General features: G+C 42.5%; 1 protein-coding gene across 7 annotated transcripts in view; it reads left to right on the forward strand.

The window, feature by feature from the left end:
* The window catches only part of SLC6A6 (solute carrier family 6 member 6), a 116,252-nt gene that overhangs the window by 61,588 nt on the left and 40,725 nt on the right, over nucleotides 1–13,939 (forward strand). For 4 of the 7 annotated variants that reach the window (XM_068409653.1, XM_068409652.1, XM_068409654.1 and 1 more), the window contains 3 exons: nucleotides 1,127–1,162; nucleotides 3,706–3,771; nucleotides 8,165–8,221. In XM_068409653.1, the coding sequence (XP_068265754.1) occupies nucleotides 1,127–1,162; nucleotides 3,706–3,771; nucleotides 8,165–8,221 (159 nt within the window). The remainder of the gene's footprint in view (nucleotides 1–1,126; nucleotides 1,163–3,705; nucleotides 3,772–8,164; nucleotides 8,222–13,939) is intronic. The other 3 variants (XM_068409657.1, XM_068409658.1, XM_068409655.1) reach the window with 2 other exon arrangements.

Here is a 13,939-nt window from a genome sequence, read left to right on the forward strand (position 1 = left end):
GAGCCTAGTCCTCTAAGTGCTCCATACACAGAACTCAAGTTTATTCTAATGCCACTCTGGGGAGGGCTGCTTGCAGGATTGGGTCCTTGGTATTTGGAAGAAAAGCATGAGGATGAAAATGCAGTGATTTAATATTTGTTGAATTTCTTCCATAGATGCATATTTACTTGAATCCTCAGCTGTTGTAGTGCCATGGATTTAATTGATTTGTGCTAGCTGAGTCTCATCCCAAGGCATGTAAACTCTAGGTAATGCCCTTTAAATTGCTTACAGAGTAGCTAATATTGATAGAAGATAATGCGGTAGAAATTAAGTGAAACTACCACTCTTCATTGTCCTTTTTTTTTCCCTAAAACTGCCATTGGAAGGGCTACCATGCTGCCCCAAGAGCAACCACCAAACCCACCAGCTAGGTTGGTGGAAGGGGAGTGTGAATCAAATCCCTGTCCTGCCAGTGAGCTTTAGGCAGGAGGCAGCAGGGTGGGTGGCAGGGGACCGCAGGAGGGTGGCTGTTAAGACCCATGGTCTGTTGGAAAGGCTCGTGCATTTTAGCAGTTACAGGGTTTCCTGTTGTGGTTTGCTGTCACCCAGAATGGTCCCAGCCTTGAAGGATGCCTTCGCTGCCTGACCTGGGTCTGAATGCAGTCGGTGCTTGAGCGCTGGCACGGAAAAATGATTGCACTGTGCGAAGCACAGCAGGAGTGCCCTGCTTTAGGGTGTTGGTGTAGGTAGCCTGCCCGTAGGTAGGAGAGCAACCCATATGTCGAGCCACGGGCTTACCAGTGAGCTGGAATGTAGTTAAAAGTTCTTCCTTTTTTGCTTCAGATCACATGGCATTTGCATTTTATTTCACTGCTGCAGTGTAATTTCCTTGCTTTTGAGATGGATATAGTAAAATTTTCTGTGATGTTTTACATAGAATGAAACAGGTGAAAAATGATCTCCCATTTTGGCATTGGTACTACTGCAATGTCTTGATGTTCTTCAAAATATAAGTTCATACTGATGAAACTCAGAAAACATTATGCATAATAACATTGAAACATGTCAGACTTATTTTGCTAGACCCATTTTTTCCTTTAAATATTTTTTTGCCTTTTCTTTTTCTCTTTTTTTTCCCAAACAGGAAAAGAAAATCCATTCAGGAGAGACTCTTCTTCACGTAAGTGTTATTTATGCTTGTTTATGAAGTTACAAAAGGGTTATAAAGCTCATTAAAATGCTCAAATACTGAACATTTACCGTCTGTTCATAGAAACCAAGTACAGAGCATGTAAAAATAGGCTGTAGTTATACAGTAATAATGCTCAGCAACTGTTATCTTAAATCTCTCTGTGCAGTTCTTCTGTGCATATCACTGCAGAATTTAGAAACCATTGCAAAGCACTTTGCAGGCATTTAAGCAGCATGCCCGTAGCGTTGGTGTGTAAATCCTGGAGGGATAATGTTGAAGTGGTTTGCCCAAAGCAGAGGAGACCCGTAAGTGAGAGCTTGTTTTAGCACCCCAGAGTCCCTGATTCCCAAACCCTGTGACGAGTCAGCTTCTCCTCCTTGGATCCTACAAAATCCAAGTTCTGCCTGTAGAGCCGTTTGTTTGTGTGCATGTGTGCCAGTGTGTGCATGTCTATGTGTGGGTAAGAGAGTGTGGATACGTGTATGTGGCCTCAAATAGCCTATAGGTATTTCAGGCCTTTTCTACAACCTTTGGTGATACCCATTAAAATGCCACCAGCCACTGGTGAATACTGTTGCAAATGTTTTGGGAAAGCATTTGGCTCCAGACTGACTGCTCGGCCTGGGTGAGCCCGGTACAGTATTCTTCATGGGACCAAGAAAGCTGCATGTCAGAAAAATACAGCAGGGTTTTTTTTTCCACACCATCTAGTGACCTGGTTTGCTTGCAGATCTCATATTTGAAAACTCTTGAGTAGTATAGGAAGCTCCGCTCTGGTATTTCTTCCTAGTAAATAAATCTGATTAAATGTTTTAAGAGGCTGCATAAATGAAGACTCTCATTGCCTTAATGCAAAATTAGAGCTTAGCAAGGAAAAAACTGCATTGTTCCCAATGCAGGGCCCGCTTTGCAAAACGTCCAAGCACGCACTGCGTCCAGCGGCATGGCAAGCCCACGAGCTCTCACCTCAGGCTCATGTCCCATAAGTCAACCTTTTTTTTCTTTTTTTTAAAATAACATATATCTCGGAATCGCAGCACTGCCTTATGCTTGCGTAGCAACTGCTGGTTAATATGTAGCAAAACGCGGTGTGGTAACAAATGGGGGTTTTTTGCTATTGTTGAGCTGGAATGTTAGTTCAGCTTCTGGATAAAAGTGGCTTGCGCAAGATGCCCCGGTAGACCATGATTTCTGTGGCTTGTACGGTAGTTCTGTAGGCAACCGTGTTCTGCTTTTCCTCTCCCCTGTGCTTCCCTTCATCTTCCATGTGAGCGAGGGGTGGGCTTAGGTAAAGGCAGGGAGCTGGCAGCCCGTTGCATCCCGCAAAGCACCAGCGTGGGGTTTATGTTAAGCCGGTTGCTAGTCAAGCATGTGTTGAAAATACTCTTTATTCTGGTTGTGTTGCTAGCAGAAACGTTGTAAGATGCTTTATTTAATAGCTTTAAACCACAAGTGTTCTTTGGCTGGTTCTATGGATATCATAAGACAATCTTTCCAAAAAAAAAAAAAAAAAGCCAATAGTTAGTGAAAGGTACCCCACAAAGGACTAAAGAATCCTCCTTCCCTGCAGCTGGAATCCTAGCTGAAACTAGCTTAGGAGTCTATGTTTGAGAAGGTAAATCATCATTTTTGAAAGGTAACAGAGAAGGAAAAATTCCAGAAGGCTTTTGATGATTGACCATTTTCAACATTTGTAGCTCATTATTATTTCATTCTAGCGTAGGAAGTTCAAACCTCTTGAAAAGCCTGTGAAGCACATGCTTCCCAGAGATTTTAAATGGGAAATAGTGCAACAAAACCACCTTTAAGGGAAGAAGCTCCCAAATAGAGAAGAACCCAAACAGACAAACCCTACAGCAGTGACTGTACGGTGTCTGGAAACTGCGGAATAAGTGTGCAGCGCAGATCTGAAGAGTTTTCTCTGGAGATTTCAGTATTACAAACAAATAATTGGGAGCTTCCTAAGTCCGATACATACACTCCAAAATGAATAATGAAAGGTTTGTGGTCCAGGGGCCGTTGGCGGTGCAGCCTTCCGTCACCTGCTGTGGCTTTTCAACAGCTAACGGCAAGCTTTGAGCATCAGAGCCTCTCTCTTCTGGTTCTGTGCATGAAATATTATGACTTTGACTCGATAACTCTATTTGTGCCTGTCTGTGCGTTGGCTCCCCTTGGCTTCTTCAACTGTGTGAGTTTCCTAAAGAGTGTTAAACTCCAGGGATGGGAATAGCGAGGTTGTAGCGAAATGGCAGGATCGTGAAGCATCCAGGACAGGGACCTCTCCCAGGCCCCTTCAGAGGGTGTTGACTCCTGTGGCGGTGAATGCTTGGTAGGGATTAACCCCTCAGGACTGTGACCTGGACCAGTCACCATGACAGGAGCTGACCACTTTGAGAAAGGCCTCTTTGCGACAGTAACCAGCCATATCCCTAACATTCTGTGATTCTGTGATTCTGTAATGATAAGAAAGGGACCGTCTTATTGTAGTCACTTTGCGACAAATACTACCACAATTCATTACTTTCCATCAGTGCCTCATCCTATGGAGGAATCACCACTGCCCATCTACATTGAGGAGGGGACAGAAGTCCCGACTGGTGAGTGCAGTTGGGATGGGATATGTTTAAGGGGGGGTATAACGGTACTTGGGGTTTATATTCCTCACATTTGTGTATACCCATTTGTCATTGAAAATTGTAAGGCCTGTTGCAAATGTTTTGAGATTTTTATTTTATTTTCTTAATGCAAGTGTATTTTAGAGCTCCTGAGGATTGTTAAATACTGCTAGTGTTGGTTTTCAGCTAACCATAAATCAAAGTACATCATTTATGCAGTGACATTAAAAACTTCTGTGCAGGATCTCTTAACACAAGTCTGGGGAAGACCATGAGTGTGAAAAGAGGTAGTTCCCACTTCAGCCCTTGACCTTGGTGTCGAGATACTCAGAATAATCTGCCAGTTGGGTCAGCAGTTTGTGTCCTGCTGACACTGTCCTGCCTGGCACCCAGCAGACTCACATTGCACACACCACTGAATAGCCAGAAGAGAGCTGGAGAGCTTTGCCGTTACCTGCGTTGCACATCGGGGTGCTGCACACCCCAGTACTGAGCTCTGACGTGGATGTGTTGTCACTACATGGATAGATAGGTTTGGGTGCTGTTTTTTTTTTCCATAGAGGAGCAGTCATTCAGATAACCCATAAAGAAAGAGACTAAAAGATCAATAAGTTGGACTGTGGTGATCTCTTTGGACTGCAGAAAGCTGTGACTGCAGCATTTCCCAGAGCCCATTCCTTACTCAGCCTGTTCTCACTTGCATACAGTAAGCGTGCCTTGGCTACCACCTTGGGAGTCTGCCCTGTTGAGCAGATGTGTCTCTTCAAATAACTTTTTCTTATTATATATCCTGAATTTTTCCATTCCTAAATTCAAGCAATTGCTTCTTCTCCTACTATCTTTTGATTAATTACCTTCCTCTACACCCAGTATCTTGAAGGTATTTATAGCTGGATCTCAGCCCAGGAGTCTTCTCATTTATAGACCGTATTAATTGAGCTTTCTTACTCTCTCCTTAGATCTTTTTTATTGTCCTTATTTGTATTTCCTTCAATTTTTCTGTCTCTTTGCTATCTGGGGAGACTTAAACAGCTCATACTATATCCAGTGTGGTTGTTTTGACATAGCATTATGCTTTAGATTTCCATATCATCCCTTCATATGTACACATCCAGAAATAGCTTAGCCTTTGACCCTTCTCCTGCATCACTCAGTAGCATCACACAGAGAAACTCTATTACTTGGCTAATCTTACCTGCGATCACCTTTAGTTCTTTCTTGGATTCACGGCTTTGCAGCTAGCTGCTCCTTAGGCAATGTCACTGCTCTCCTGGGACGTAGGGCTTTATGCTTCCTAGCATTCCCCATCCCATTGCATGCCACTTACGTATTTTACCCAGGAATGATTTAAGACACTATGCCCTGGGATTTTATAATTTACATAGAAGTTGTTACTGTTTTATCATATATAGAGCAAAGAAGTACTTACAATTTTATATTTTGATACCTATTACAACTGTCTTCTGCACATTACTCCAGACTCCTTTCCCAGCTCCATCATTCTTGTTTGCATACCTTCCCTAACTTTTACCTCCTCTAGTTATTAGAGTTCATAATGTAAAAACTGACAAATTTAGCCTTCTCCTTGTCTTCATTTTGTACCTTTTCTCATTATACAATTACTGTATTGTTGCTGTATCTCTTCTATGCATGGCACGATGTGGTCTTTTCCACAGCAGATCATCTTTTCCTCACCTCTTTTGGGCTTGTAGTCAGCTGAACGTCTGCTCAACATCAGTCCCCTCTTGTAGAGCCATTAAGGCTAAATTCTGTCATGACCCCTGGTATTTCGTGTTGTCTTTCCCTTTGCACAGAGGAAACCTGGTCTGCCAGGATGGTGGTACCTGCGCCAAGCAAAATACTGTAAGACTGATGACTTACAAAACTGACCAAACAAACAAAAAAAACCCCAACCTGTGAGTGAAAAGCTTTTTAGAGGATGTTTGTTCGGTGCTGTCATGAAGCAGGTTTGTTGGATCAGGCTCTGAAACGCAGCAGTAGCTGTGAAATGGCCAAATTGGGTTGGGGAGGGCATCATGTTTACTTATTTTAAACAAGTATCTGAACTGTCAATACAGCAAGCTGTGGTTGAGGGGAGATGAGTGGAAGAAGTAAATAATGCAGAGATGAGAGCAAACCACAAGCTCCGAGTTTGGTATTTGAATGCCTGACATTGGTCAGGGCTTTTATAATAGTTGGATGCAGTATAAATCATCAAGCTAGAAGTCAGCTGCAAAAATCTGATCTGGGTCTGGGTCTCAGTTGTGGTCCTACTTTCCATTGAGCTTACCAGCGTGATCCAGATCCAGGGTGCCCATTTACACCTGTATAGACCAGAACAGGAATAAAAGAAGTGCTTTCTGAGTTTAGGTTGGAAAAGAATAACACGCAGTGCAGTTGTTAAAACAATTCAGCACAACCATCACTTCCTTTTGAAAGATTGTTGGGAGAACTTAGATTATTTCCTCATCTAAAACAAGTTTTGGATAGTATATGGAGCGCATAGTGTTCTGGCCCAAGCCTGAGTGCTGGTAGATTGCTTTGTAGCTTCCATATTTATTAAAAAATATAGAGAAATCAGTAGGTTCTTTCAGAGTCTAAATTTAACAACCCTAATTATTTCAAGCAATTTAAAAAGGAACATAAATCTCGCTTGTTTATTACAGCTGCTTCATGAAAACAGCAGCTACAAATAATAGCCTATAATGAAAATCTAGCTAACACTGCCATGAATTAACCAACGAGAGAATGAGTGTATGGGATCTGGACAAAGGCAGCATTTCCCTCTCTGGAGGGAGGGTCTTTGTGTAGAGGAGAAGGTGGTTATTACCTAAATGCTGGTTTTATCTCCTTGGGTGAAATTAAGACATTGACATTTCTGCATATATGAATATGACTTTTGATTGGAAAAAGGTCTGAGCTCTACTTAATTTTTATGTACTTCTGCACTTTCTCGAGTACATTCCTAGAGGAAGGTAGGTAAGCAAGATGCAACAAACATGTTAATAAATCAAAGATATTTCTGAGGAGACGGAGAGTATTTTGTGAGCACTAGCAAAGAATCTACAGAATAACAATAAAAGAGCACAGGTCAGACCCTGGCAGTCTTTGTTCAGGTGCAATTTCAACTGTCTTCCACATGATTAAACAGTTCAGGAGATTCAGGGTGAGGATATAGGCAGAGCAGGTCGTTATTCACTATTGCCGTTCATGCTAAGGTCATGGCCATGTTCCCCATCACCATTTGGAACTTCTTGTGTTAAGCACTGAAGAAAACACCTGAGGCCACACAGTCCAAATTTACATTTTATAAAGCAAAAACCCAGGAACAAAATATTTGTATTGGCAATCATTGTGTTTGGCCCGTACAGAACATCACCGAGGGAATAATTGCCTCCTCAGGGATGGAGGAGCAACAGAGCTGTAGGTTGCGATGTTTGTTTATGTTATTGCTTCCAAGTCACATTTTGAGACCTAAGTGCTGTTTAATACCTGTGAAAATAGCTGCAAAGACATACAAATTCAGGATCTAATTCTCAACTGATTTATTCCAGTGTAGCTTTGTTGATTCCAGTAGCATTGCTATTGCTTTATCACTGTAAAAACAGGATCAAAGTCAGACCCCCTTTTTCAGGAATGAGTCCTGTTGACCTTGAAACCCGTGGCACTTCTGCTGTAGCTCTGAGTCCCTACGTGGGCAAAATCCCAGTGGTCCACTTCTATCTTACTGACCCACTTTTGCTAATGAATAGCATCAGCTTCAGTGGATTTATTTCAAATGTATACAAGTGTTAGGTAGACCTTGCCTATATAGGATTCTTCCCCCCAATTAAACCATCTCAATGTTATAGAAAGCTACACATTAGTACTCTGAAGCCATATTCTCTTGGTGGTACTCAAAAGTCATGGTGTAGCCTGGGCACATTTGAGTAATCTTGATTACGAGAGAAGAATTTTCTTGAAATTGCAGTTTCTTCTGCCTCTGCTCAGTCCCTGCTTTTAAACATCTCTGATCTCTTATTAATAATAAAAAGTGAATTTCGAGTCTACTCCTGCTCTTGGGCAGACTCACTGAAAGACAGATGCTTTGTTGTATTTTTTTCTCCTTTGATAAGAGAGTTAGAGCTGTTTTTTAAGCGGGGTGAGCATAGGAAGTGCACGTTTCCCAGGCAGGGAGAGTATTCAGCACCTTATGGCGAGCTGGCTCTGTATCTCTCTAGGAGGTCATCTTCCCTCATAAGAGAAGAGAACCATTTCTGTCATATGCGCTTCAGGGTTTGCTCTTCCATGGGGTGCTGGCACACGGAAAGCTTGATTTTTTGCCAGGTACTGAGTGCCTTCTGCAAGGTATTGAGTGCCCTCCTATCCTTTGCAGCCAAAAAGGAGTTGATTGCTCTTGGCATCAGGCAAATCTGGACCCAGAAGACCACAGGTAGTATTTACCAATTATTTATGTGCTTTCGCATGCCAGAGGTTGTCTGAATTGATTCCCCTAGCATACAAGAGATTTCAGGCATTAATGACACTTGCCTGCCACTAAAAACATTTTTTTAAATAATAGTAATACAATAATAAGCATGACATTTATTGCATTGCCATGGGGAAATTAAAAACCCCAAAAATTAACTACAGTCCAAGTAACTATTAGCTCTTTAGGGCTATTGCAAATGTGTGAGTTACATACCCTGAATGAGCACCATATGCCAATTTATTGTGGCACAGTGAGTCACAGGACACATTGTGGAAAGCAATAATTGCTTGGCATGCATTGTAACATTCAGTAGGGTTTTGTTTGGTTTTCTTAAAGGAATATGTTTTTACTCTGACAATAAAATGAGTATCGTCTGATATGCTGCCACCAGGGACTGTTGCTTATTTTGTACTTAACCTGGAGCTTACCCATTTGTCACTCACCGCACACACCCTCTGTATCTTTTTCTTTCCAACTGCTTGTATTGTATGCGTGCAGTATCAGAATATGAAGATTGAGCCTTCCATTTGCTATTGTCTTGTCATTTTGTGTTAATCCGATTCTCCCTTTTCCTCTTCATCTTCTTTCTTTGTCCAATAGGGTGATTCAGATTGGTAATAAGGAAAAAATGTTCACCCTGAGGGGAGTGAAGCAGTGGGATGGGTTGCTCAGAGTCTGCACGCTTGGAGGTTTTCAGATCTTGACCAGATAAGGCCATCAGCAACCCAGTCCGATTCTGATGCGAGCCCTTCTTTGAGCAAGAGGCTGGGCTACGTGACCTCCAAAAGTCCCTTCTAACCTAAATTATTTTTATTCTTGGGATATTTAGGATTTAGCGAGTCACCAACTGCCCTCGCTCTGCCGTTACGTGCTGGTTTCCTCACGCGGCTGTAGCCACGTGAGGGAGTTAATGCAGCCCAGAGCATCTGCTCCTCAGCTAAACACCTTCCCAGCCCTGCAGCTGTCTGCCAAAGAGCTTCGGACGTGCAGAGGGGTGTCTGTGAGCGCTATGGGGTAGCAAATTTTCATGGGTTAGCCCATATGCTAGCCAAAAAATGCCCTTTGTCAGAATAATATTGTAATTGGGCCAAAAGAAAGCAAAACCACACTCAGATTCACCATATCAGTCTAGGGAATTTTCAGCAATGATCTAGCTATTACAGAAAAAAAAAAAAAAAAAAAGAAAAAGAAACTCCCAATTGCTAGGAAAAAGAAACAGAGGAATAATTTTATAGGGTTGGTCTTTCAAGTCTGCCAAGATAAAGCGATTTTTCTCCGTATCTCTTCTTCATCAGCAAGAAGTATATTGCTTATGCAAACACCTTATTTCCCATCAGGCTCTGTGAAAAGTAAAGTTTGCAAATGGGGCTACCGTAGTAGATTGAGGAGAGACTAAATATGAACAACCAAAATCCTTTTTTTGTCCCTTTTTATGCAAGACAGGATTCTAAAATCCAGATTTAACAGGACAGACTTGCTTTCGTGTACTTTTTCCAGGGATTGCTGCCCTCCCTCTTCTGTAACCACATCAGTTCTCTCTCCTCATACAGATCCTCCTTAAATGACGTAGAGGGTTGCTCTTTCAAATGTGAAAAAGTGTTGTGCCATGTAGAAGAATATAGTAGCAGAAGATACTGTTGCTTAGTAGGGTTGAAGGTCCCTTTACCGTCCACTCTTCCTGCAGTACACAAGCTGTAGATTACAAGTCAAATTTAATAGACGGATGTTATTCACATGAGGAATTTAAAGCAATGCATCTGACTTTGAATCACCTAGGTATCTGCTTCTGCAAAACTATCAGAAGTTCACGTAGCTCTTGTACGCATGTCACTTAGAAAAATCCAGAAAAGTAAACCAAAGGAAGTTCTCTCGCTTTCTACCATTAGTTTACATATGGAGTTGTTTTTATGGCTATCTCAGCTGTTTGTCACGTACCCGTCATTTATGGTGGAACTGCAAACAGTTTCCCACCTGTCTGTAATTAGCCTTTGCACACACACAAAAAAAAAATCATGAAAAACAATTGTAGTCATGATGAAAACAGCTTTGGATATTAAAGGTTAATGTGCCACGTTGGTATCTAGTGTAAGCATGTTCGCTTTGATGAAATTGCACTAAGGGAGATCCTCAGCTTTATGAACTGCGTCTCTGAACTGGTCAACAGGAGTAGGTCAAGTTTACAGTAGTCAAGCTGGGACTATAAAAGCAACCTGCAATGCAAACCATCAGCTGGTGTTTTGTTTGAAAAGATAAGAGATGGAGAAAAATACTCAGGCTGTTCATATATTGTCATGCTATATTTGGGGATGCTTACCTGCAAAAGCCAACAGAAAAGCAAGTACGTGTAGCCTGTGGGATTGACAACCGTATAAAGGTAGGACTGCAGGTAACTTGTTTCTTGTGTTGGAGTCAGCCTTGCTCTTATGAAATTCTCTTCGGAGGCAATGATTCCAGAGTGAATTCGGTGGGGCTCTTTTCCAAGTAGTGTGTGGGATCAGGGTTTTGTTTGGGCTTGGTGTGTGCTCTGCACTTTGCAGACTGTGGTATGCAGAAGTGGTTTATATGTTAGTTTCCTTGGAGAAGTGAAGTATTTGTTCTCGTGCTATTTGGTTTTCGTATCTCTTGACATAAAAATGAGTGCAGCTCTCCATATATGAAAGCTGATGTCAGAGGTCCATGGCGAAAGCGAACTGAAAATATACCTCTGACTGGGAACCAGACAGAATCATGTGATCTTTAAAAGCATGTTGGTTTAGTGGTCAATACCAAAGGTTTTACTTCCAACTCAAATCTTCAAAACAGATGCGTGGTGATCAAAAATTTGTGATTTTTTGATCAAATAATGCCCATTGAGAGGCCTGTAGGACATAGTGGTATTGCTTCTGAAATGCCCTCCAGGAGCACGATGAACGGCTCCAACCGGCCATGGAAGCTCAGAGGAGGGAGCTGCAGCTGGAGACCGAGCCAAGGCTGGTCTGGCATTAAACAAAACATGCCAGTGTCCAGCCGTGCAAGCCAGCACCTGGCACCAGCTGCATGAAAGCAAATAAATACCACAGTGTCTACACAGCTTCGCTTTTTTGTGTGTGCGTGAAAGTCTGCAGTTCACCAACCTGTTTTGCAAAGTTGCCCTCTCTGTGAGCTTGTTCATCAACTTGGCCACTTCTTCTTTTAGCATATCCTCTGCAGAAACCCCCCGCGCTCGGTTTTGCTCTGCCGTATCAGTAGTTTCAATTTCATTTCCTGTGTGAAACTTCATATGCTTAAAGTTTCTGTTCCATTTTTTTTTCTTGAAGGAAAGAAAACAACAACAGTAAATTAAACCGCAGGGTGCTTAGGAAATCTCTGATGGCTGCAGGCCTCTGAGCAGCCATGCCCTGGCCGAGCACCATAGTCACCCGAGTACCACGGTGCAGCGGCGAGGGTTGTTGCTCCACCTTAGCTCCACATTTTAAAAGCCTACAGCTCGTTTCCATCACTGGTTCATATTTTTGCTGATAATTACTGTCAGCCTGAAGGAGAAGTCAAGACTCAAATCAAAAGTAGCTTACTCTTATCATTAAGTTTTAGAGCTCATGGCTCTGGCCTCAGGGCTTTGTAACCTTCTCAGGCTTTATAGCCCTGTAATGGGGCTAACACTGCTGATCGCGTGCATGTAATCGCTGTTTTCCTGGTACAAGCTGGCTGGCTGTTTTCCAGCCATGGTGCTGTGTTGCACAATTCTTCGTTCCATTAATGTATTCCAGAAAAAAAAATCAGGTGTTATGCAGATAGGGCACAGGAACAAAGAAGAAGAAAGAGGGTTGTTCTCCTCCACGGATGGTGTTGGGATCTAGATTTGTGGGATGTGTATGACACTTTTGAACAGCTGCCACAGGTGGGATTGAAATCTGTCCTCAGTTACTGTTTAAATTAAGATGAATGGATAGAAGCAATAGAAACACAACTCCAGCTTTGTGTGGAGGTGGCCTAGGCTGGTATGGCAACAGCCTCGTTACAAAACTGATGAAAACCATTAGTGGGTGTGGAAAACTCCACTTGTTTTTCCAAAAACATGTAATCTTATACATATATCTGGTTTTTACTTAGTTGGAAAACATACTGAAAAAGTACAGTAATCTTCAAATAAGAGAAAGCCCTGAACACTAGCATTGGTGAACTCGATAAATTTAAGGCTAAATTTATGATGAGTTGAAAAAGCAGTTGAGGGTGGAGGGATTTATCCCCAAGAAAAAATTACTTCGAAATAATGAATTCATACATTTTATTGCACATTTGCTTCACTAAATGGCTACTTTATTGTTTCTTTTCCCTGCACCAAGGCAGTGCTCGGTTATCATAGCACCGAGATTGCTGTCTGACATTAACATGTGCTGTAAGTGCCTTGCAGATGTGTTGCATAGAATCAATACGTTATTAATCACATGCAAAAAATTCAATAGGCACAGTGCACACCACTGACTATTGAAGTTCATAAGCCTTGTGCGCTTTAAGGTTTTTGCTTTTTTATAGCAGGATGAGGGACATTACTTACAGATTTTGATATGGTTTATTTGTGGCAGTAGAACTAGTTTACTTGACACCAAGACTTACTAAAGAATCGCAGTCCAGTTAACAGCAGACCTTCAGAATTGAAAACAAAATATGAACATGCTTGTTCCTTTGGTCAAAAGTTGTGTAACTACAGGATACAAGGTGGTTGAAGAATCAAGACAGTGCACAGCTCATTGAGTCTTCTTTGACGATGCCCATCTTGCTTGGAAAACCATCACCTTGCCACATCACTTGGATATACTCCTGTGTTTTGTTAAGGGCCCTCTCTTAAAGGCAAGGGCCATGAGAGGTGGTGTCACCCAGGGAATTAATGGTTTTTCACTTTCACAACGGGAGAGCTTGTGCAGCAGAGAGGGAGTACACAGGGAAGGCAGTGGGGAGCTGGTGCTTCTTTCCAGCCTATTGACAATCAGGAGGCTATTAGCTGGCACACCCGGAGGCATTAAATTAGGTCAGTAGTTGGCTTCATGGGGACAAACCCAAGTGTTAACTGGATGTTCTCCCACACATAATTACGAGTACAGTGTACTAGAGATGAGCAGTTTCCTTTTTGTTCTTCCTGCCTCTGCCAACCCTTGTTTTAACGCTCTCCTTCCCTGTGGTCCTCTTAGCAAGAGTCACCCTGGGCTTTCTTCTTTGAGGAAGGGACCTCAAAGGGGAGCAAGAGGACCATGGCTCTCTGGTGCAGGACACTTGGTTTCTCACTGAGATGCAGGAGATGCTGTGCCCACTGAAGGATTTCCACAGGATGGAGTCGTAACCAGTGTGACGCAGTGTGCCAGTCCTCTGCTTCACTGCATCCCATGCTCTTCCTCGCTGACCACTGTGGGGGCCAGGGCTGCCCTGGGCCACCTCCCTGGGGAATCAGGCTCCATCCCTCTGAGGTTGGGCAGCATCATCTTTGCTTCAGACACTGTGTTTAGGGTTAGGGTTGTGTTCCCTCTGAAACCCACTGGAGTTTGTGAATATTTGTTCTCCTTCTTTCCACCCCACACAATGGGAAAGGAGTTTTTAATTTCCTCCCTTTCTGGGTTTAGTTGTAACTGCTTTGTTCTTTCACATAAATAAGTAGAACAAAATGAGCATCTAGAGTATTATGTGACTGCAGATTTTCTGCTGGTGAAA

This window comes from Nyctibius grandis, chromosome 10, assembly GCF_013368605.1.
Source record: "Nyctibius grandis isolate bNycGra1 chromosome 10, bNycGra1.pri, whole genome shotgun sequence".
NCBI lineage: Eukaryota > Metazoa > Chordata > Aves > Nyctibiiformes > Nyctibiidae > Nyctibius > Nyctibius grandis.